This window comes from Sphaeramia orbicularis, chromosome 14, assembly GCF_902148855.1.
Source record: "Sphaeramia orbicularis chromosome 14, fSphaOr1.1, whole genome shotgun sequence".
NCBI lineage: Eukaryota > Metazoa > Chordata > Actinopteri > Kurtiformes > Apogonidae > Sphaeramia > Sphaeramia orbicularis.
In genome coordinates this window covers 42071790-42097018 of record NC_043970.1, presented here as the reverse complement: position 1 = coordinate 42097018, position 25229 = coordinate 42071790, and the positions used below count along the sequence as shown (strand labels likewise).

At 38.3% G+C, this 25229-nt stretch overlaps 1 protein-coding gene across 25 annotated transcripts in view; it reads left to right on the top strand.

The window, feature by feature from the left end:
• Nucleotides 1-25229, top strand: part of picalma (phosphatidylinositol binding clathrin assembly protein a) — a 60112-nt gene that overhangs the window by 23486 nt on the left and 11397 nt on the right. The window contains exons 3-22 of one of the 25 annotated variants that reach the window (XM_030153742.1): nucleotides 1198-1340; nucleotides 1522-1597; nucleotides 1692-1794; nucleotides 2677-2770; nucleotides 2868-2979; nucleotides 3536-3642; nucleotides 3748-3789; nucleotides 6021-6032; nucleotides 6218-6303; nucleotides 6688-6811; nucleotides 8210-8343; nucleotides 8514-8599; nucleotides 11761-11913; nucleotides 12355-12429; nucleotides 13526-13606; nucleotides 14383-14493; nucleotides 15907-16035; nucleotides 17790-17820; nucleotides 17903-18002; nucleotides 18146-18169. In XM_030153742.1, the coding sequence (XP_030009602.1) occupies nucleotides 1198-1340; nucleotides 1522-1597; nucleotides 1692-1794; nucleotides 2677-2770; nucleotides 2868-2979; nucleotides 3536-3642; nucleotides 3748-3789; nucleotides 6021-6032; nucleotides 6218-6303; nucleotides 6688-6811; nucleotides 8210-8343; nucleotides 8514-8599; nucleotides 11761-11913; nucleotides 12355-12429; nucleotides 13526-13606; nucleotides 14383-14493; nucleotides 15907-16035; nucleotides 17790-17820; nucleotides 17903-18002; nucleotides 18146-18169 (1823 nt within the window). Of the gene's footprint in view, nucleotides 1-1197; nucleotides 1341-1521; nucleotides 1598-1691; nucleotides 1795-2676; nucleotides 2771-2867; nucleotides 2980-3535; nucleotides 3643-3747; nucleotides 3790-6020; nucleotides 6033-6217; nucleotides 6304-6687; nucleotides 6812-8209; nucleotides 8344-8513; nucleotides 8600-11760; nucleotides 11914-12354; nucleotides 12477-13083; nucleotides 13492-13525; nucleotides 13607-14382; nucleotides 14494-15694; nucleotides 15885-15906; nucleotides 16036-17789; nucleotides 17821-17902; nucleotides 18003-18145; nucleotides 18170-25229 lie in introns of those variants that run through there. The other 24 variants (XM_030153746.1, XM_030153743.1, XM_030153763.1 and 21 more) reach the window with 24 other exon arrangements.

The following is a 25229-nucleotide window of genomic DNA, read 5'->3' as shown; positions in this document are numbered from 1 at the left end:
TAAATTCGATACGTATCTGATGTTTTGCAATGTGACTTCAGTCTGAACAACCAGGTCGCATTTATCCGACCTTTACATCATTGAAATGTGACAAACGTCACAATTCTGCGTCCCAAGAGGAGGAGCGGAGGAAAATATATTTCTTTCTGTAAACACAGTGTGTGTCTGCATGGTCACATATTACGTCAGGACCTCTTTTGCGCATGCGGGTCACTTCAGGGTCACGTTCAGTTCATACTCAAAACTGATGGAAGTCACATTTAATGTGTAATATGAACGAGCACACAAAAAAAATCAGATTTCACCAAAAAATCCGAATTGTGCATTAAGATCTACTGTCTGAACGTAGCCTTATTGTATTTGTTGTAGTTGCATAAAATTAACAAAGAAAGACAAATCGTTCATTGATTGTAATTATGTTTTCCAATTTCTCATTAAAAGTTGATGATAGTGGCAGCCCTAGTGGAGTATAGTTGCAGCCGTGCTTCCCTACAGACGACCCTGTTTGTATGTGTGTGAGGATATATGGGCGGTCTGATGAGCTGTGGCATCATTGATCAGCCCTGCAGCGTTGATGGAAAGAGGAACCACAAGGCATTTGCTTTCACTTCAGGCCAGATGGTCGTGGCGCTGTGCCACAGCAGCCGCACTCATGATGCGTTCACTGTCAGTCCACAAGGACATAGGCATGTTTGCTTGTGTGTCGCATTAGATGTAATTTTCTCATGAACAATGTTAATAAGTTATGCTGCAGTGAATCATGGTGTCAGTTGTATTATTGATTAAGTATGTTATACTGCTCTCACTGATATTATGTGATTAATCTCATGTTTTATTAAGTTTGCGTAACATGCCAGTACTGCTAACGGGTCCTGATGAAAAACTGTCTCCCTTTACCTCCGCTTTCCTGAGCTGTTTGTTTGTCTCTAAAGTCTGTTTACCTGAACTCTGACTCACCGGTATTCCACTGCCCTCCAGGCATTTTATTGACAGTGGTTAGCTGGGCGTTATGAAAAGAAATGGATAAGAGAAAATGAGGTTACATGAAGAAAATCGGTGCTTGTGCTCTATGGCAGGACCCGTATGCTTCCTCTGTGGTGCTGCATATTGATTGCAAATTCCTTTTCCTGCAACTGTCACACTAGCTCATCGATCTTCTCCTCTCTCTGCCTCTTGTCTGTGTTTCTCGCTCCTCAGACTTGATTCAGTGCACAAATGAGATGAATGTGAACATCCCTCAGCTGGCTGACACACTGTTTGAGAGGACCACCAACACCAGCTGGGTGGTTGTCTTCAAGTCCCTCACCACCACACACCACCTGATGGTCTATGGCAATGAGGTTAGCACTTAAACACGTACACACGTCTTCATGCATATGAATACTAATTATATTGAAAACATAGCCTATGCAGATATGTCAAGCTTTTTTATTGCACAACAGTTTGTTGGTTTAGCAACTGAACTTTTGGTACATGTTGTGCAAGTGTACAAGATGTCCTCATTTTGTGCTTTTCTTGCAGAGATTTATACAATATCTGGCTTCAAGGAACACACTATTCAACCTCAGCAATTTTTTGGACAAAAGTGGCCTACAAGGTATATTACTGACACAACAGATATCTTACACCGCTATGTGCTGCACGTGTTTTGTGACATTTGAATGACCCTCTGCTTCTTCTCTACAATGTAGGCTATGATATGTCAACGTTCATCAGGCGGTATAGCCGTTACCTGAATGAGAAGGCTGTGTCCTACAGACAAGTTGCTTTTGACTTCACTAAAGTGAAAAGAGGGTAAGGAGGTTGGATTTCCATTGCAGCAGAGTATTGAATCACAACCTGAGCCACAAAGCTCAATGTCCCACATCCAGAAATTAGTCGTTGTTGGACACTCTTGCAAAAACTTCATTTCCCTTTTTTATATTCAATTTCAAAATTATTTGCAATGTAGTTGCATAATTTCCCCCCATGTGTGCACAGTCGGTTGTGAGAGTTCCTATTTTTTTCTCAACTTCTTTTTTTCTCACCAGTGTTCTTAAACAGCTGACTGACCACTTTTCTTCAGAAATTTTTGTTCTGGCAGTTTTCTTTGACCGCTTTGCTGGGTGGAAAAAATGGTTAAGCCTTGGAAACATTTATGTAATGACAGGAACTCAAGTACTTTTAATTTGTCACACAAAGATTAGCTAAACCTAGTTTTACCTTTGGTTGTTGGTTTTTATAGAGACCAAATGTAGAGACCCATTCACACATTTTACGGTGCATAGTTCGCATAGTCAGCTTTGTCTTTACCTAGTTTGCACTGTGACAGGTTCTTGTTTGTTTGTGTATTTATCTGATGACTGCTGTTATGATGGTTGATAAAAGGACATCTCATTTTTTCATTTCATTCGAGAACATTTCTGAATTTTTTCATGTTATGAGCCATTTTTTTTAATAATGCAAAAGGGTTTATAAATAACAATAAAACCAAAAATAAACATTGGTATTGAGTAAATTATTATTTTAATCACTGGTATTGGCCTAGAATTTTAGCTGGTCCATCCCTAGGGAATTTCATGATGGCAGTCACACAAATGATTTAAAAAATGTAATCCTATGACGTGTCCTACTGATGCATGTTTGTTATTTGCACCACCATGACTTTCTTATTACTATTTTCTGTCCTTTCCACAGGTCTGATGGTGTGATGAGGACCATGAACACAGAGAAGCTCCTCAAGACCATCCCTATTATCCAAAATCAGATGGATGTGCTACTTGATTTCAATGTGAGGGCTTTAATTGGCAGAGCTGACGTTTTTAGTAAACCTCCTGTTGACACACTCATGTCTCCACTCACACCTTCTATCTTTTTCCTCTGTTTAGGTCAATGCCAATGAACTAACAAACGGTGTGATCAACGCAGCCTTCATGCTTCTGTTCAAAGATGCGATCCGACTGTTTGCAGCCTACAATGAGGGCATAATCAACCTGCTGGGTACAAAAGAAATGACAAATTTAGTCCTGCAACTTCTGACATTATAGCTATAGTATTATAATTCTGGTTCACTCAGCTGTTTACAGACATTGACCAGAGGTGAAAGCCAGAATTATTTCACTTGGTTCTCATACTTTGCATTCAACTTTGAAAGAAAGGATATACTTGGAGATTGTTTCGTTAGCATTCCTCTCACTACGCAGCCTTTAATTAACTGAAAAAATGGAAGCCTGGGAACCTGGTGGTTTAGCAGAGCCGCAGACTGCTAACAGGTTTATTTCAAAGGAGGTTTATGGGGGGTTGTCACAAACTATTTCCCAGTAGACTTTATGAATTCTGTTCTAGCCTAAGCCTCAAATTAATATGCACTAAGGTTTACTTTTCACTGTTTTGGCATGATGAGCATGCAATATTCAGCATCTACAGGGCGAGGTTATCCAACCTTCTGCTTCACCTTCAAGAGACGGGAAATTGATTTACAGGGTGTTGGAAGTAGCATTGGGGATTATGTTTGCCGGCATGTTTGTTGTGCTTACTTTATGATTTCGATTAACAGAAAAATACTTTGACATGAAGAAAGTCCAGTGCAAAGAAGGTCTTGACATCTATAAGAAATTCCTCACACGGATGACAAGAATCTCAGAGTTTCTCAAAGTTGCAGAGGCAAGTCAGCAGCCTCGTTGATTATGTTTTTTCCCCACCCCCAAATTTCAATTGTGACTGAATTGCTGAATCTATGTCTAATCTGAATTTGCTCTCCTTCTGCAGCAAGTGGGAATTGATCGAGGAGACATCCCAGATCTGTCTCAGGTAAGCGTAACCATTCCTTTGCTCATAGACTCATATCAAACTTTTTTTTTTTTGGCATCTTTGCAGTTACTTAGTTAAAACTCTCCTTAACTTTATGCTCCTCACCTGTTTGCTGGCTTAGCTTTACTAAAAAGTGGGAAATGGCCAAATTTTGGGGAATTAATACTGTATCTAGCATATTATAAGCATAATTTCAATAAGTTGCAAGAAGATTAAGGATAACAGACATGCATTTGCTTGTAAATCTTTATTTTTGAATAGATAATATATAACTGTTAGTAGTGAAGATTCTGGGAGCTGTATAAATATATTTGCTGCCTGTCCACCATGTATTATGTCATAGTCTGTATATATACTGAGCAAAAATATAAATGCACCATGTACAGTATTTGTGTAACTCGAGACGCACAGCCAAAATGAGCTCATGATGTCTTATAATTGTAAAGCATGGTTAATTCTCTTGACTTATAGACAAACTTTGTGTCCATCTCTGCAAGTGAGCACTTGCTGCGTGGTCTAGTGATTCCACCCACAAAACAGGTGTGTCATGCCCAGACGCTGCTCAAACATTATTCAGACCCTCCTGATACTGGGGACAATAAAAGGACACCTCAAAATGTCACATAACATAATTCCATGTCCACAACTGACAATATTGTCAACTCAATGAGAAGACGATGTGTTGCTCTACAAGAAGCCAATGGTGGACACATGAGATATGGAGTAGTGATTTCTTTCAGCCGGCCCCCACTGTGTCCACATGAATGTCCCTGAATGCCAGACGACACTATCATGTTCTAACGGACAGTAATCTGTACCACACTGATCAACAAAATAAACTGTGTGTTATTTAATGTATTGTGCAACACCTAATGCTATTAAAATGTTAAAGTGTCACATGATGCGTTTATACTTTTGCTCAGTGTAGTTATAGCAGTAGAGTAAGTATGTTAAACATGTTCCTAGAAAAACTCTTGCTTAAATATCACATAGTTTGCTTCTGCTTTTATGACACAGTAGAGGTAAAGATTATATGCTTTTGAGTATTTAAGTCTCATATAAAATCCTTCGAATACCTGCCTGTAACATGAAGGTTCTGTGTCTGTGAGTTTTAAGAGGATTTAGTGGCACAAATGCAATATAATATTCATCTTCTTGGTTTCATTAGTGCATAATCAAAGCAACGTGAGAGTCATTGTTTTCGTTGCCTTTTAAAACTAGCCGTTTATCTCAGACTGTGGATCAGTATTCAGAGTCCGCCACATTGCACCACTGTGTTTTTTTGTTCAGTTTTATGGTGGATAGCATCGAGCTTAAATAAAAAGCTCAAAACAGAACAAAAACTGGCTTTATAAGGGACTTCTGCCAGTTCGTCTGCAACTTCACCACTAGCCTCACACTCACACTGAATCTTTAGAGGCAAATCCGTGAAATCTGTGGCTCATGAAACCAGGACTGGCCAAGTGGAACTGTCCTTTAAAGGTCAGAAGATTTCAACAGCTTAGTTTCCTGTGACAGAACACAAACGTAGTTGCGTTTTGTTACATCTACAGACTCCACTACAAGCTGAATCTGTTTATTATTCAGGTATACAATTAATCTAAGCATGTGTCCACACAAATGCAATGTAGAAATAATGAGAATGGGATCAAGGTAAGGCATTAATAATATAAAACATGAATAATGTTTTAAACATAGTCTAAGATCTTCTTACAGGCAATTATACACAGTCCTCAAAGACTTCTTTGCTTACAGCATATGAGCCGTTGTATGTACATGTTGCTTGACTGACCTCTGGAATACTGTATGAACTTCCAAAATTTGGCTATTACTGTCCTCTCACAGGCTGCTCCCCTGTAGCTTCAGGCCTTAGTAGTTTTCACACCCAGTGCTGTGCACGCTAGGCAGCCAATGCATGAGCCATCTACTGCACCTAGAAACACCTTCATACTCACTCCTGACCTTGCACCGTGTACAGCAAATAAAGGTGTGAATCCAGGGCTTCAGTGTAGGACTTGATAGTAACCTCTTGTATCCTGCCAGAGACGTGTGTTGTGTACAAGATGGGTTCGTGTAGAAGCTCTGTTGTGACATAATTAATTTTAGAGGAGAAGCTGCAGTAGCTCCAGCCTAAGCTAGCTTGCTCCCAAACACTTTCCTTAATGGTATCTTGACTGTTACCACCTTTATTTTCTGTATTTTTCCCTTTCCTTCCGTCTCTCCACCTTCAGTTTACGGTGTGTGTAAGTATCTGAACCTTTTCTCTCTCTCTGTCTCTGTGCAGTATTTGAGAGTAGCTCTGTTGGTCGACTCTTGGCAATAACTTGGCATGCCTCAGTGTTTTGTTTTTGTTTCCTCCAGAAGACTTTTTCTATTAGTCTCTCTTCAGGCTTTGAAACTTAATGTGTGTCAATGACATTCACACTAGGCCCCCAGCAGCCTGCTGGATGCCCTGGAGCAGCACTTGGCCTCTTTAGAAGGAAAGAAAGTGAAAGACTCGACAGCAGCCAGCAGGTAGGTCTGCTTCATCTCCGTTCACTTGATCTGGCTCCCTGCCATCCGGGCTCAGAACACAGGCTCATGTTTGCTTCAGCAACTTGATAGTATTGGACAGGCTTCAAGGGGTTTTGAGCATGAAAGATGTTAAAAATGCGCCATTTTTATTACGATGCACTTTTCATGTTTCAATATTAGAAAAATGGCTGCTCGTGGATTCAAGCTGTTCATGTAGAACACAATTGGAAAGGGGAAGCTTTGATACTTAATTGTGGTAAAGCAATTAATGGGAACAAAGTCCAATGTTAAATACTTGTAAAATTGGTAATCTCACTTCTTTTTATTTCCCCCCTTTCCTGAAATGATTTTTAACTCATTTCCTTTGTGTGTCTCTTGAATCAGGGCCAGCACCCTCTCCAACGCTGTCTCCTCTCTGGCCAACACCGGCATATCCTTCACCAAAGTGGACGAGAGGGAAAAACAGGCAGCCCTGGAGGAAGAGCAGGCTCGCCTAAAAGCTCTAAAAGTACAGTTGCATCCCTCACCTGCATTCTTTTCAGCTTACAGCACATGAAGCTTAGGCAGTTAATGTTAAATTGACTTTGGAAAGGTCAGATGATGAACCTGTTCTGAAGAGCATTCTCTAGTTTGGCCTCTGTGCTTGCCCTTTGTGTTCTAGAGTTCTACCCCTAATTTAGTTTGGACTGTGTTTTTCTTCATTCTGCAAAGGATGTTTAACACGTGGCCATCTGTGGCTCTAAAATGAAAATATAAATACATTTGACCTCTTTCAAGAGCTGGGAAGCGATTTTGATGACAAAATGAAAATGGCTTATTTCTCCACTTAGATTGTAAGTATGTTTTGAGAATGTGAAGTGGCCAGATGTTTCATTTACAGGCATTTAGCAAGGTTGGAAAAGTAAAAAAAACAAAAAATTTGTGTTTTTAGGGTTTTTAGTTTAAGGCATTTTTAATTTTTTGCAAGTCTTAAATTTAATTGGATTATGAAGTTAGATTTATGAGAATGAAGCCATGCTTAAATGTGTGTTTCGGGGGAAAAACTACAAAACAAATCCAACATGAACCCAATAGGAGGTAGTACTACTATTTCAAGTATAATGCTGCATTCCAGAGTCCTGGGAGGTAGAATATATCTCACTTGGAGTTAACTGCCTCCCACCTCAAAGTGTTCCAGGTGATCCGTGTTGAACATAAACAACAAACATGGGGGTTGCAGATCTAAGCTCCTATTTGCTTTGTTACTGAAGAGGCATTTTGACTGTCAACAGTACAGTGTTCTCATATAAGCAAACGAGATGGAAGAAGCAAAATGACGGATGAGCTATTTATACATTGTGAAGTTTTTTGGTTTTTTTTCATTGCGAACTTGCACACTGCGCCGCCATTGTTGTGTTGACGTCACGTTGTAGTTTGTGGTGAGGTCGGGGTAATTCGAACTGGCCTCACTTTGCAACAAGGACCTCCCACTTTGGACAGGCTTTCCAGTACATTTTACCAAGATGGACGTCGGAAACGTCCCATCTCCCAGGACTCTGGAATAGCATAAGACATAATGCATAACAGCATAAGACTGTTGAATCACATGGGAAATCCTAGCAACATAAAGCCATGATTTAGGAAAATAATACATCAAACAGCTGCCAGATTTCACGTGAAGGGCGTGAAACGGATCTTGATTTACTTTCAGAAATATCCACGCAAGACAAAAATGCCATAGAGAATCTGTTTTCTTGGAACATGTCTTGTATTTAGGATAGTTTTTGTTTTCTTTATACTCTTTGTTTTTTTAGGGTTTTGCAAATGTATACATTTGTATCAAAACATTTACAAAGAGTTAAGTAAACATTTTTTCATATTTAGGATAGTTTCTATGTTATTAATACTATCATTTTAACTCTCATAGGAGCAGCGTCTGAAAGAACTCCAGAAGAATCCTGCCATGGCGACCACAGACTCCTCCCCTGTCTCTACGGTGGGTGGGACCATCAACTCAAATCCTGCCATCGACCTCTTCTCCACCCCTAGCTCCAATAACGGGTAAGAATCCCACAGTCACTCATCCCATAAGTGACCCCCATTCCGATTCACAGCCACTCCATTTTTGGTTCTCTGCAGTTGGAGACCTTGAAAATGGAGAAGGACACTAATTATTAGTCAATGAGTCACAGATTCATCCCTAATGCCCTTGTTGTCCTCTGTTCATCCAGCACCTCCAAGGCAGCCAATGACCTGCTGGACCTGCAGCCAGCCTTCCAGCAGCCACTGCCTCTCTCCACAGCCAACACATGGGGAGGTGAGAGAACCACACTTTTTGGCAATGTTTTAATCCATGCTGCTACTTAACTGCATGTAAAAACACACACAAGTCACATACTCACACACAAGGCTCATACTGTCAAGACTACATACTAATTAATTTGAGACAGGGATGGAAATAACTTATTTTTTTTATGATGATGACTGAAGGTGGGATATATTACAAAGAAACCTTACTTTTGGAGCATCAGTGTATTCATTGCAAACATCTAAATCTTACAAAGTGTATTTTTCGTATTTCTCATCAAAATATCTCATTACACTTGAAATGAAACATAATCACCTAAAAAGTAACTTTTCGGTGAGATATAAGAATTTATTTTCAGACAATAGATCTTGAAAATCTTATTTCAAGAAATCTTACCAAGATAATTTTCACTTGTTCCACTGGCAGATTTTTTTTGCTTGAATTAAGCAAAAAAAAAATCTTGAATTAAGCACAAAAAAAAATCTTGAATTCAGCAAAAAAAAAAAAAAAAAAAATCTTGAATAAAGCAAAAAAATCTGCCAATGGAACAAGTGAAAATTATCAAGATTTATTTTTTTTTGCTTAATTCGAGATTTTTTTTCTTTTTTTTGTTTAATTTAAGCAAAAAAATCTGCTGATGGAACAGTAAAAATCATCTTGGTAAGATTTCTTGAAATAAGATTTTCAAGATCTATTGCCTAAAAATAAGTTCTTATATCTTACTGAAAAGTTACTCTTTAGGTGATTATGCATTATTTTAAGTGTGATGAGATATTTGGACTAGAAATGAGAAAAATACACTTGGTAAGATTTAGATTTTTCCAGTGTTTATCACTTTGCATTAATCTCAGGACATTTTAGGGCCCAAAACTCCAGACATTGATTAGCAGGAAGTTATCAAAATATTTAATCTTTTTACATTGTGGTGCAATTTTTTACAGGATACATATATGTTAAACTTTTAATGGATGCTGCAGCTTGTTTGTGTCAGAAAAATAAATGTTGACATGTGTAGTTCATATTTGCAGTGTCAGGCTTATCTCATATCTATCTATAAACTTGTGTGCTTTTCACATCAGTCTCCTATCTTAAGATATATAAATAGTGTGGTTGACACAAGGAGATAACATCACTGATAATCTGCAAAATAGTTTTTACAGGTTAAATATTTAGCTTGAGCTGCTCAGTAACTACTTATGAGTTTTCTTTGTTTTGTTTTTTTAATTCAAATTTTTATTTAGAACAGTCTCATAACATATTACACAGGACGTCATTGGAAAAAAGTGTGCTGTTCTATTTTCTTTGAAAAACAAAAAAGGGTGTCAATATTGCTCACTGAAAGGAAAAAAAATGTTATTTGTGAATCTTTGTTACATGAATAATGTCATATAAACACAGACTTTGCAGTGCGAAACATAACAGAAGAGTGATTTGTGACGATCAGGGCTTTTCACGGTCATCCAACTTTGCAGAACAATAACATGAATAATAATAAAGTTTATATTTGGAAACAAACATATTTACAGTTACTTACACACACTCACATTTATCTATGTGTATAAATGATTGTGGATGTGTCCATGAAGCACACACATGCAAAAAACAAAAAAAAGTAATATAAATAAATAAGTAAGTAAATGGATAATAATGATGATAATAACAAGCTTGTTCACATAGCCAACCACACTTCTACAAAATAACACAAAGAAAATTATTAATGCATATATGTGTATACAGACATTGTAGTATTGATAATCATAACACAAAGAAGAAAAAAAAAAGAAACGGGGTTACTTAGGAGTTTAAAGGTAGGCAAGAGTAGACACATCATACTGGGATGTGTGAAAGACTGAACAACGACGGCCTCAAACCAGCAGCAGCTTCCAAGCTATTTTCAATCTGCTTCACAGTAATCATATAAACAGGATTCGTATGGGTGCTTGAAATCCTTGAAAATGCTTAAATTTCATTGTTGGGTTTTCAAGGTGTGAAAAGGGCTTGAATTTTATTTAAAGCACTTGAAATTATAAATCTGTGATGTGATTTATTTATTTTAATATTAACTTTACCAGGTTAGATGGCAAACCAAAGTTACAGACAGAAATGACTCGGAACGGTGGGAATCAAGGCATTGGAGGAAATAAATGCATTTTCAGAAAGTCTAGGAGTCACTAGTTTTTACCAGTATGGCTGTGAAATAGGCTGCGAAATCGGCATTAAAATCTGTTCCAATTAGTCTTAAAACGTCTTAATTTTAACTTGTAGAAACCTACAGGAACCCTGTTTATCACCATTTATTATAATACTATCCTATTTATTTCACATTATTCAGGGTAAATCATGTAATTTCCTGTATTTAATTCACAGACCGTTTAGATGTTCATGAAAACTAAAGTAAATTCAAAGGTTATTATCTGAAAAATGGAGAAAACTGGAAAAAAAAGGGCCCTTTTTCAAGCAAAATATATCATTAACTGAACATAAAAAACAAAACACTTATTTATCAAACTCCACTACTACTGGTGAATCAATGTTGTAGAAGATGACGGTGTTTCCACGGTAACTACGGAGCCTCTGAGTGTCCAAATGGGTCATATGTGATGACCATGAAAAGATGAATAACTGTATTTTACACCAATTATTTACATGTATTGACAGAATTAGTGGTTAAATGGGTATTAAACATCTGACATCAGTAGATGCTTTAGTTGCCAGTGGTTGTTTGGATCTTTATGGGTTAAAAACATGTCAGACATCATAAAAATTTAATTGTGATATTGAGGAAATGTGGTCGTGTTTATTTAGATAAGAAATTCTTTTGCACTAAACACGTTCAGCCTTAAATAGATGTTGGATACGGATGCTGCTACAACTTGTGGACTCTTGACTGTCCTGATAATGACGACCCTTAACCCGCTTTAAGATGCGATAAACTTCATCACCTGACCTGTAAATCTGGGCCAGCGAGAGCACCACATCAGATGTAGGGCATGATATCAGCCTGTCTGTGGATTTCTAACACTGTGAATCCTTTTCACCTACATTACTGACATTTCCTCCTCCCGTGTCTTCTTGCATGCTCATTTTTTTTGTTAACTTTTCTTTTTCTCGTCCTTCTCTCCACCATAACCTCTCTGTTCCTCTCCTCCTCCCTCCTCCTGCCCATTCAGATCCTTTCACCTCTGCTGCAGAAGCTGCCGAGGACTCCATTCCAAACTCAAACCCTTTCCTCACACTACCTGTTGTCGACGCCGTCCACCTGTCCACGGCATCCTCTGACACTGGCAGTCTGTCCTCTAGGACACCTAGCCATGAAGTGTTCGGTGGGATTGTTTAGCTGCATCTTGTTCTATTTCTTTTAGAGTTCCAACTAGCATGCGTATGTTTCATACTGATGTAGTAAGTCCCATAACTTCATCCTGGCTGATAATTTGCTGTTGAAGATCTCTCAGGGATTGCGAACACTATATGTAGAAAAGGAGGAAATGCCTGAACTGGCTTTGGGGTCACTTGCCTGAACATTCTGTAGTTTTCTGACACTTTTCTCACATTCATCTCAGTTCTGGCACGCTGCCCCATTCTAAATATTTGTTTCCCTCCACGGCAAGGCTGAGTTCCCCATGTTTGTTTTCTCAGCTCTTAACATTCTTTGATTCGGACCGTTTAATCTTGTATTTGCTTTCCTCTTGTTCTTCTGTTTGTATTTCAAAGTTCTTTGCATGAATATCCATCTTGATCAGCAGCCTTGTTTCATTCTTCTCCAGATCATTACAATCCCTTTTTTGATTCAAGCTCTTCCCTGGCATCTGATCTTGATACCACCGAGCATTTTATCACAGGTACTATGGTGGATGACTGTTTGGCTGGTACTTTGCTGACATGTCATATAGGGGTGTAAGAAAATATCGGTTCTGCAATATATTGCGATATTTCATTTCACGATACTGTATCGATATTAAAAAGTACTGTATCGATATTTTTAGGTATTTATTCAAATGCAGATATTGTGGAGGTTCATTTTTGTTCTTTGTTTTTCTTTTTTGTGTATATTTTAATTATTATTGTTTAACACTATTTTATTAAATAGTGTTTATTTGAAACATCCTAAAAGCACTTTTTACTTTCTGAAAGAGGCAGATGTTAGTTCCTTTGTTGGGATTGCACAAAAATAATGCTATGATGTTAGTTATGAACTAATAGAAAATGAACATTTGAACAGGACCTTAAACTGTAATGTCTTTAAAACATAATTAAAGTTTTAACACAGGAAAATTTTGTGGTATAGCATCAGATCCTGTTATGATGAAATAAAAATGTGTTTAGTATTTGTGCATATTTCGGATGTAATTCAATTCTTCAAGGAAATCATTTAAAAAAAGAAACAAACAAAAAATTGCCTTTTTAACAGTATCATGATATATCGTATCGTGATCCTAGCATGGTGATTTGTATCGTATCGCCATATTCTTGCCAATACACACCCCTAATGTCATAGAAGTAGTGAGATGTTGAGTGTAGTTATGTTGGCGTAGATAGAATTGGATTTCCATGGGTTTGATGGCTGAAGTGTCCAGTAAAGAGTGCTGTTGCTGCTTTCTGCCTCCCTGCTCCCTTCTACATGCCCATGGGTGTGAACCTGCATTATTGTGTGGTTAGACACTAGCAGTGAGTTGCCCTTAATTTTCGCCCTGTATTTAGTCTAGCGATGTGATGAGTGCCGGCTTCCTTCGCTTTTGTCCACCAAATCCTGAGCTTTGTTTTCCCTCTGCTTAAAAGCCCTTCCCACAGTTGCTCGGCTTCCTGTCATTTCTCTTTCACTACCCTTTCTTTTTTTCTTCTTCTTCTGGTATTTTCATAATCTTTTCCTCCTTTCCTCCCTCTTCTCTCTCCGTCTGGTACTTTTGTCTGTCTGCCGTTCTTCTTGCTGTGTGTCAGACTCCTTCTGTGGGCCAAACCCTTACACCACCACTCCTCTCTTCCAATCTGAGCCCCCTGCTGTAGCTGGTCTATTCAGAGGTAGGTACACGTGTAGAAACTCAGGCTAAAAAAAACACCCCAAAGCCAAAATTAAAACACCTGTTCACTCTACTCGTTGCGTAAAAAAAATACAGTCACGGAAAAAAGTTATTAGACCACCCCTTGTTTTCTTCAATTTCTTGTTCATTTTAATGCCTGGTTCAACTAAAGGTACATTTGTTTGGGCAAATATAATGAAAACAATAAAAATAGCTCGTAGTAGTTTAATGTCAGAGCTGATATCTATCCATCTTCCATGTTTTCCTAATAATAACCAAAATTACTTCAGTTCTTATATCAATATCTATGGCATTGTACTGACAAAAACAGTGCTTTTAGACATTCCATGTTTTCTTTTCTGTCTGTTTTAGTCACATGACACACACAGGAGTTAGTATTTAATTGCATAACCATTGTTTTTGATGACTTTTGATGGTCTAATAATTCTTCCGCAACTGTACGAAAACACAAAAAAAAAAAACAAGAAATGCATGTAAGTCAATATTTTCACTGTTGTTATTTTCATCTTAAATGGAATTCTGAGTGAGATTAATAGAGTCTTAAAGTCTTAAATCACACTTTACTTAAGCTGAGAGAACTCTGTTTTTGTTTTGTTGTTCGTTTGTTGATGTTCTTAGCTAATGTCCAGTCAAAGTTGCAGTGTACTTGAATAGAAAAATGTCAAATGTCACCCCTGAGGTTTGTGTTGTCTTGAATAGAAATATTAGATACATATTTAGTCCTAATTATTCTTTGTTTTGTTGTTGGTTCACCAGGGTTTACAGCCTCCCCAACGCCCCAGCAGCCACAGAACTCTCGAGGCCTTAATGTCGACTTTGACTCTGTATTTGGCAACAACACCAACGCCAACAACCTGGATTCTACAGGTAAGTGCTGCATTGTCACATCCTCCCATTGCCCTTTTGGACCCGGCAGGCTTTGTGTACTCTGCTGCCACCTGAAGGTCTGGGGGACAGACTGCATGTAGATTGGATCATGTTCAGTACTTGGCAAACAAATCAAAGTCCGACACTTTGATTTTTCCAGTGTGTGGTTTATGTGAACGACTAATGCTTTGAGGTCATTCCAAACAAGCGTTCATGACAAGTTGCAGATTATTGTCAGCCTATTAGGACATGATTGCTCATTCATTTTCTTTTAGCGTTCACAACAAGACGTAATCCTGGCAGATATTCTCACTCCATTTGAAACTGTGCAGAGCATGTTCAACAGATGTTCGCCATTATTAATTAACCATAAAAAAAAGACATTGGACTTTAAATTCCATTTCACTGGTGCTGTAATAGCTTCCTTACGAGCAATAAGGACAGTTCATGCAACACAGTCTGCTCAGTTCAGAGCCATAAGACATAGGTGAGTAATCATACGGCCGAGCACCTCATGGAAATCTACTCATGTGTCATGTGCTTCTGCCATCTCATCGGAACGTTTATTTTTAGCATGCACAGGTGCAAAAAAGATGTGTCATTGTATGTTATGTGGTTTTTCTGTGGCTTAATAAATGGTTTCAGCTCAGAGCAAATGGCATTTAGTGATTTTAGTTAATTAGCTGGCTATTAGAACTTTTATTGGGCTCCAAAAATTACCAAAAGAAATTCTATTGCAAAGCCCTACATAATCACCTGGGATTAAGAAAGTAGTTTTCACATATTAACCTGTCTAATGCAGCATATCTAAAGTAGATATCACTCATTTCACACCTAATAGCTATAATTAAGCTTAATTTTGGTAAACTGTCTTGTCTCTAACTTTACCACTGGAGTGTGATTGAGGTTGATTATTTCCGCTTTTGCCTCATTGGTGTAAAGCAATTATACCAAGGTGTCAGCATTCATTTGGCAATCAGAAAATGATGCGCATAAATGCTGCATATAGCACCGTGAATCTCTAACGCACTCATTAACAGCTGTTTGTTCACCCTCACTTGGTTTTAGGCTGCTCACAGTCTCACTTTTTGTCTCTTTTTTCCTCGTCCTGGGGTTAAACACACTCCCTGGGGCCTTGGCTTTTTTGCATGGCATATGCATGACTGGGTGAGTTGACTCCACACACACTCCTCTCACACAGTCTTGGCTTGATCAGTTTTGTGCCGCTTCCTGCTTCATCCACGCTGAACATCCTCTCTCTGTGTGTGTGTTGTTTTGTGGTTTTTTTGTTTTGTTTTTTTTGTCGTGTGTATTTTGTCTTCACCTGTTCTGGGCTCCCCAACCTTTCACCCAACCCCCCCCTTCCTTCCTTCCCTTTCCTTTTTCTTTTTGTCCCGCCCCCTTTTGATTAAGACATTTTAGGTGGCATCCTGAAACCTACAGTGGCATCTTCACCCAATCAGGGCTTGACCCCCAACGGCCAGCAGCCCAACAAGCTGGTGTCCAATGACCTGGACTCCTCACTGGCCAATCTTGTAGGCAGTAAGTACAACACTTCGACACAATGTTTCCTAAAAAGTTGACGAATTGATAGTCTGACTGACAAACAAATCATTAATTAATTATCTGTATATACAGTTGTTTCCAACCTTTTTTGTCTCCTGACCCCATTTTAACATCACAAATTTCTGGTGACCACAGACATTCAAAACGGAGACTTTTTTTTGCTAAAATTAATTTGTTTTTGATCATGTAATAGTTTGCTATACTATGTTTCAAATAAAGGTTAATGTTAGAGGACATTTAGTCTATATAATGTATATTATTATGGATGGAGGCAGAAAAGCCAGGTGTAGATTACTGCACAAAGGTAGAATTTTATTTTCCTTGGTCAGGATATGTACAGTCAGTCTAGCTTGGATTTACAAGGCTTAATACTGAGCAAACAATAACTCAAACTATGAATTATGAAAGAGCTGCAGCACAGTGCTTCAGTTTCAGCTTCAGTTTGTCATGTCTTTTATGGACTGGGATTGTCTCTGTCTCCTCACCATATATTTTATTGTAGTAAGTTTAATTTTATTTATTTATTTTATTTTATCAATTACTAGAAATTTCAGGCGACCCCATTTAAATTCCATGCGACCCCAATGTTGAAAAACACTGGTATATACACTAAATGACCTCATATGTAGTTAACAAACCTGGTAATGGAGGTAGGATACTTCATGTTTAGCAGTAAATATTAATGTACACAAATAACAAACAAAATGTGTAATTTGAATTAAGAAAATCCTTGTGGTTTGACCAAATATTCCATTATTTCCATATTCTTCTATAGATGGGTATTTGGATTTAATTTAGGGATTAAAATATTATTTTTTTTAATTGTACTGTGGCAAGTGATGAATGTAAGATGGCAAGTCTGTTGATTTCTTCCTCAAATTGAGCTAAAATATTCACATCGTGCAGAGCATGGCTCTATTCATACCCTATCTGTACCAACACAGGAGGGTCATCTTCAGCTCGACCACTTAATCTACAGATCAGGTCAGAAAAAGATCATAAGGTTAAGGAAATCAAGAGTAAGAAATTCATAGTCGATGGGTTTCAGGAGATGGAAAAAGTACGTTGGTGAAAATATTTATCAGGTCTTACAATTGACAGTAACTTTTTAATTTTCTGCTCTTATTTAAATGAAAGGTCATCGAGAGATAATGGTGATTATGTATAACCCCTGATGTGTGCATGAACAACGTATATGTATGTTCTAGCTGTTTCATCATGTTGATTTAAGTCCAGACTACACAGGAGTTCTCAAATGGAATATTACAAAGCCATGTCATTAAAATAATACATGTGAAACTTAACACTGAACCCAAAAAATAGCATTAGACACACAAAACCTTAGATGTGTCTCTTTTTTCATATTGGTTCATTTTGTTGACTATATAAAATAACGATATACAATAGTGGAATCAGTTCGGCTCTAGAAAGTGATGTTAACAATGAGAAAGTTAAGAAAAATGTGACTTCAGCCAAAGCCCTGTCCGCATTAATATGGATATTTTGCTTTGGAAGACATTAGAAAATCTCCTCCAATACTATTTGTGGTGTGATGAGAAGCCTGAGAGAAACTTGAGCGAACAAAGTTTGCATGGGCAGATTTTTTTTTCTTTAAATAGATGGGGAATTATACCCATTTAGAAAAATATCCACATTAGTGCAGCTAGGTCTAATCGGGTCCTGCTGCCTTTGTGCCAGCGCATTAATGAATGTGCATTTGTACCCTCCAGATCTGGGAATTGGCAACGGCACAGCAAAGAAGTAAGTGCACTCGGCTAATATTTAACTTAATCTCCCTGATGCATATTAAACGCAGCTAAGATTTTTGACCTTGTGTGTACAGTGATCTTCACTGGAGTCAGCCCGGTGAGAAGAAGCTCACGGGTGGCACCAACTGGCAACCCAAAACGGCTCCTTCCACCACTTGGAACCCGGCAACCATGGTAAGGCCACGTCACAGTCAGTCTTTTGTATCTTATGTCTTGTATTTGAATGTCATTATAACCATGTTTGTCTCATCCAAATGAGTTTTTTAATATCTGTGTCTGTTGCAATGTGTAATCATTCTCCGGGGCCAAACATGCAGAACAGCATGAATTTCCCACAATACGTAAGTTCATTATTACTGTATAATTTAAGCCAGTGTTTCCCAACCTTTTTGAGCCACGGCACATGTTTTACTTGAGAAAAATCACAAGGCGCACCACCAAACAAAAAGTATATTTATTGAACCATAATACAAATCTAGTCTCAACTGACTTCCTCAGTGTGAAACCTGGGCCTGTTTAGTTGAACACAAAGCTGATATTCTTCAATTCAGGAACTGAAGAAAGACACACATGAATTTTCTTCAACAGCTCTTAGTCTCTTTTTTTGGGGGGATGGGGCGGGCCTATCGGGGGTGCATGGGCGACACTGTCGTGGGGCGTTTGGAAAAAGAAAGCTGAGAGGGGTGTGTCAGTGACCCCTCGGACGGACCCCCAGATTAAGGTCCATTGTATTATAGTATGGGAGGCATATCCCGCCCGCCCCAACCCGATATCCTGGGTTCGCAGGTAACTTGCTAATCCGCGCATCACTAGTGAGTAGGGATGTAAACACTTAATCGACTCAATTAATTGTCGATAAGAATTTGCTCGATTAAATTATCAATTGTCTGTTAATTGCCTTTTTCCATGTCCTGTCCGAAGGCTGACGGTTTGTCCGCGCTGCAACGCTGGGATAGCCGGTCATCGAACCAGATCATGGTGTTGATGAGTTAGAATGGCTTTAGGGACATAGTGGAACAAAACACAGATTGGCCTGTCTGTTTGTGGGAGTGGTGCACCTCCTCCTAAATAGACGCACAAATGTGGGGTCTGTATCGGGTCGGAGCATTTTCCCTGGAGGTTGGTCTAGTCCACGGTCATCTGGACTATCTGGTCAGGGAGACAGAAGTTGAAAACATCCTCCAGGCTCCTGATCCAGGCCACAGGTATGTCCCACATTATGTCCCGCAGCCACCCCAGTGGCTACGGGAAAATAGCAAAAGGGAGGGGGGCGGTGGTGGTATCTCCGCTGAAATCTCGCTCCATCATGTCAGTGATGCAGAGTCACAAATGCCCATTTGTTCTAAACTGCTCCTCTTCAGATCCATTTATTTTATTGAATTTCTCTGCAGAATTTCTTTAGTTCTACTCCATAAATGTCACTGTCTGTACTGTATCCAATGGTTCAATAAATCAATCATTAAGGAATATGGCATGTTTTTTTCATGAAGTATAGAAACAATATTTAGCTTTTATTCCTATAGACCCTATTGAAAGAGAAATTCTGGTTCTCAGGAAAATCACCGCTTATCAATTAATTGTTAATCGATAAGGTCAACCAACTAATGATTAAAGGATTAATCAATAATTTGCATCCCTGCAAGTGAGGGGGGGCTCCATCAACAGAATGCACTGCATCAGGGTCTGTTCACTTTCACTTTTATTTTTATTTTTCAAAGGGAAACAGGAAACTGTTGTTGTGGAGTGGATCACTGGTACGTGCAGTCATATGTATCGGTCATGCTGCTCGCTTACAGTACCAGTCAGGTGAAATTGGATCATTTTCCACTACACACCTGATGACTTCTCAGGACACACATACGTGTTGCGGCACACTGGTTGGGAAACACTGGTTTAAGCCTTTGCCCTGCTCTCTGACCAGCTCTGGCATGCACTGGTCGGTTGATATTAACTCCTTCACATTCAGCTGCACCAGACTGTTCCAAAGCCACACTAGCAACCACAGTATTCTGTCAGGAGTGCATTAACGCTGCCTGAGCTCAGAAGCACCATCAGCTCCTGTCTGGGCAGCTGAGCTTGTTTGGTGGCTGTTTATTACAACTTTCAACTAATATCAGGTTATTGAAAATCGAGTCTGTTTTCCTCAGGGTTTCCGCGGGCCCTTAATATGAAAAAAATTTGAAATTTGCAATTATTGCAGGTTTTACACAGTGGGCAATTGAATGATTTAGTGTGTGGCTGAAACCTGTTGAAAGATGGGAAAATGTATTGTTCTTGTGCTGTCTTCATGTAAATTTACCATCAACATCCATGTGAAATAATGGGACACAACCAAAAGACAAAAATATTGTGATAGATGGTGACATTAATGATATACCACAATATGAAATTATGTTATTTTTTTTTAGTCACAGAACACAGCCACAGATTGAAGCCAACTGCATATTGTGTAAGAAAATATTAGAAACTCTAGTTATAAAGGATAGGAGTTGCATGGGAAATCACAAAACACAGCCACTGTAAGAAGTCAGATGCTTGCCATCATCCAGTATTGCTTTGTTTTCCCATTAAGCTCTGGCTGCAATGTGAGTGAAAATGCATTAGGTCTCAAATGGCTTTAATAATGGTCTTAAAAAGTCTTTAATTTAACTTGTTGAAACCTGCAGAAACCCTGTTTCCTGTTTGCACAGAAATCCCCACTCCAGCTCTGCCGGCCAAATGTGTTCCTGCTGAGCTGCTGTTTCTGGGTGTTGAGTGATTGTGGATCTAAAGGTTTTCCTGGATGACCCTCAGTTTTTCCTGAGTTGTCTATTTACTGTGCTTTCTTGGCCCACGTGTGTACTTGATTCTCTTTTATTGGTATCATAACGGTCGTGGTGTCTGCCCATGATACCAGTGTTTGGACAGCGTGGCTGCAGTTTTTGGCCCGTTTCCCGACTTCACTGTTTTACAAGTGCTGACTGATTCATTGCCGTTATTGGACTTCAGTGTTTCGTTTCCTCTTTTCCTTCCTCTTAGTTTTAAAAGTCAGCATTATAAATGAATGGGGATGATACTAGTTAGAGGCTATCAACATGGAGCCATATATGGGTCACATGTATGTTAAGGGAATGATCAGACATTTAGGGCAGTGTTCATAAATGCTTTATTGTGTAGCTCTGATGCCTGTGTCAAAGAAATTGCAATAGAGAGGAGTCTGTTAAGAAACAAGAAAATGGAAGAAAACACTTGTTCTGACCTTTTCTAAGCTAACATTCACTGACCAGTATCTGTAAACATATGGATCAATAGTAAAGATTGGCTTTTATATCATTTTTGAAGCTGAATTATCCACCCAATATGTCAGTTAGTCATGATGTTAACATGCGCCTTCCACCCAAACCAAAAATGATAATGAAAATAAAAATAGGACCAAGGGTCCTGTAGTCCAAAGACATTGATATTCGTTTGATGTTTCAAGGTCAAAGGTCAAGGCACCAAATGAAAGCCCATATGTGACTTCCTATCTATTGCCAATACTAATTATATCAATGTCTTCAACTGTTTTCAAGTTATAGCACTTTATACAAACCAGTGGGGATTTTGGAAATTTCAAAAATTCATAAATTTTTTTTTAAAGAAATCAATATTTCTCAAATCTTGGAACAAACCTGGTAGACCTTGCCCTAAGGAACCTCTGCTATGAATTTCAGTTGATTCTGGCTAAAGGTTTTGGAGAAGAAGTTTCTTGAAATCTGGACATAGATGACTTTGGGTTTGACCTTTCAAGGTCAGTCAAGGTCAAAGGTCATGGCACCAAATGAAAGTCCATATGTGACTTCCTGTCTTTTGCCAATAGTAATAATAGTTTTCAAGTCATAGCACTTTGAAGTTGGTCCCATTATAAAACAATGGGGATTTTTATAATGTCAAAAATTCATACACAAAATTCAAAAATCAATATTTCCCAAGTCTTTGAACAAACTTGGTAGACCTTGCCCCGAAGATGTTCCACAACAAATATGTCATTCTGACTGACAGTTTCATAGAAGAAGATTCTTGAAAAATTGTTAACGGATGACGGACCAACGACAACTGATCCCAGTGGGCTTTATGCACAGTCCCACCACCGCCTGAACTTAAAGCTGCGGGAGACTTTCATCACCAATTTTTCATCAAATCTGTAAAACCCCAGTCTAAGTATCACAAATCCGTAAGTCTTTCTGCGATTACTCACCTAAATCTCTTCCCTCATGGTGAACAATTTTGAAGTGTACTCCACCATAAATAAACCATTTGTTTGTTTACAAACATAGCCAGTAGGTAACTCAGGCATCTTCGGAATTTTGTCGCAACGTGCATACTTAAAATGAAATGACACTATCTAAATATTCACTTCTAAACATAATATCAGTAAAACCTTTAATACAGTGCATTAGTCTGTGGATAAAGCAGACAGATCTTCATTTGCAATTGCAATGAAAATGCCTCCTGTGATCCCACGCTACACACACCAAACAATGACATCTTATGTTGTTTTATTAAATAACCATGAAGTGTTTTCTTTCTTTTTCTAATATGGATTCTTTTCTGAGGATTATACGACAGAAATTGCTGAAAAGCCTCTTGCAGGCTGATTGATATTAAAGTCTGTGCCTGTGATGATGCTGAAGGAACACTCAGGGTATTGATGATTTGGCCAAATGTTAGTGATGATCAAATGGCTTCACAAATTAAGCCTCTTGAAGGAAGCTGATATGATGTGAAGATTCACACATGTATCCCTCGTTAAAATAATGCAAAAGGGGGAGAAAAAAAAGCCTCATCGTGTAATTACTGACCATCTGAAGACCGCTGAGTGAGACGTCTGTGAAACAAACCAAACATTGTCAGAGAGGACAACTTCAGAAGCGAAGCTCTGGGTTCAATGAAACAAGCACAGTCTGTGATGAAAGCGCCAATTCTGCCATCAGCGTCACGTCTGACTCACTTGTGCCTTCCTCGCCAATGACTGAATAGTTAATGAAACATATCCTTCCCGAGAGGGCTGGTGTTAGACAAATCTGGGTTTGTTATCACTGCAGGCGCTGTTGGAGGAGCTCGGAGAAAGGGTTTCCACTTTTTTTTTCCTCCCTAATCTCTTTCTACAAGGAGCTCTGCACCTGCCAACAACCACTTCTCCATCCAGGATTCAACTCTTATCATCCTTTTGCTTTTCTTAGCCTTCATCTGTCATTAACCCTTCACACAATCTGAAACCGATAACACTTTTACGCAACACACTTTCTGTTTTTGCCCAGTGCTCTTCAGTTTGAGGTCTTTGTTCACCCACATATACTAACTATATGGACAAAAGTATTGGGACATGTAGAATTCAGTGTGTTTCTTTTCTCACAGGGGTCTGGGATAATAAACAATAATGACTAATGTTATCATATAATTTTATGTTGTGACCAAGGGTGTCATACGTACAGCCCATGGGTCAAAACCAGCCCACTAAAGGGTCCAAGCTGCCCCATGGCATGAATTTGTTTAGTGCAAAAATTACGCTAAAGATATTTAATGTCAAGGGTGTCAAACTTGTTTTAGTTCAGGGGCCAATTACAGACCAATATTATATCAAGTAAAATAATAGAACAATAACCCACAAATGATGACAAAAATTACATGATGAAAATATTTATATTTACAAACTATCCTTTCACAATAAAATGTTAATAATCTGCACAAATATGAACAACCTGAAATGTCTTAAGAAAAAAAAGTGCAGTTTTAACAATATTATGTCTATTAGTAAATGTTTTGTGCATTTGTAGATTCACTATAAGTTGTCGTAAAGGAGTGATATTAGTCTTTTTTTCAGTGGAATTCTTCCTTTTCCACATTTCCCTGTGGTCTACATAAACTGTCAATGCTCTGCTTGGGTCTGAATTGTTCATTAATTCAATTCCACAGATCCATCTTCAACCCTATTTCCGAGTAGTGACACCAGAAAGGTGGTTTGGAGCGCTGGCCCTTTAAATGCACATGAGCCGCTTCAGGCCCCGCCCCCTCCAGGTTGTTGGCTGTGCTGTTCAACCAACAACTGAACATTTTAGGTAATGGGCTCTAAGTTTGGACATATTTTCAGTAGCAGTAGTAGAAGTCTGGATCTCATATATGCAAATGTCATGATGGAACTAGTTATGGACATTAGAAATTAAGCAGGAATTCAAACAGGTTGCAGAAATCCACTGGATTTTTGTCCAAACGAATATAAAGATAGTTTTGCAGTAACTGAAGGGTTCAAATTAAAACTGTATGAACTATTGGGGTCCAAATACACAAATAAATGAATCACAGACTAATAAAAGTGGGTTTAGACAAATATGAGCCCTTTAATAATAAGTGGAAACATAACATTTTTAAAACTGCATTTATTTTTCTGAAGAAATTTCAGGTTGTACATGGTGGTTTGGGTTATTCACGTTTTGTTTTTGGTTTTTTTCCAATATTTTTATTGAAGAAAAATAGAACACTTCCAATCACAGAATTACAGTTTACCTTCCCTTTTTTTCCCAAGTAAAAACATATATGCATTTAGAGATGCATTTACATTTATACGTATATACAGTATATATACATATACACATGCATATTAAAACAAGTGAAAGGGCACTCTTATTAGAGTGTAGCAAAAAAAATTAAATAAAATTAAATGTATAATAAGGTAAACAAATTGCACACACACACACACCCAACCCCTAACTCATCCTGACCAGTACAAAGTAATGGTTACTTACGTATTATAAAGTACAACAACAGGCACTCATTCAATCGGGCAGTACGAGGGCTGTTCAATAAGTTCATGGCCTCACCCAGAACAGAACAACACAGACTGATAATTTATATTTTATTTTTCCACATAATCTCCATTTACAGCAATGCACTTGGTCCATCGATGTTCAAGCATCACTATCCCATCACGAAAGAATGTAACATCCTGTATTATAACAACCAGTATTTCTGGGTGAGGCCATGAACTTATTGAACAGCCCTCGTACCTCTAAGTTTGTAAAATAAGAAATAAAGCGTTGCCATTTGTGGAAAAATTTATCAGTACATCCTCTCAATGTGAACTTCACTTTCTTAAATTTTAGAAAAGACCACCAGGAGATGGAAGGATTTTTAGCAAACTTCCACTGTAACAATAACAAACATCTTATTCGTGTTTTTTTTAAGATGTTATGTTACTTTTTCAAGAGAAAAAAATTGAATGATTTATGCTATTATTCTATTATTTTACTGATCCCGCCCACTTGAGCCCAAGTTGGGCTGTATGTGGCCTCGGAACTAAAATGAGTTCTAGATGTTGATAATGTCATTTTATCGGCGTGTGTACAGAGTGATTTATGTGAACAATCAGCCAGATCTTCTGTGTCC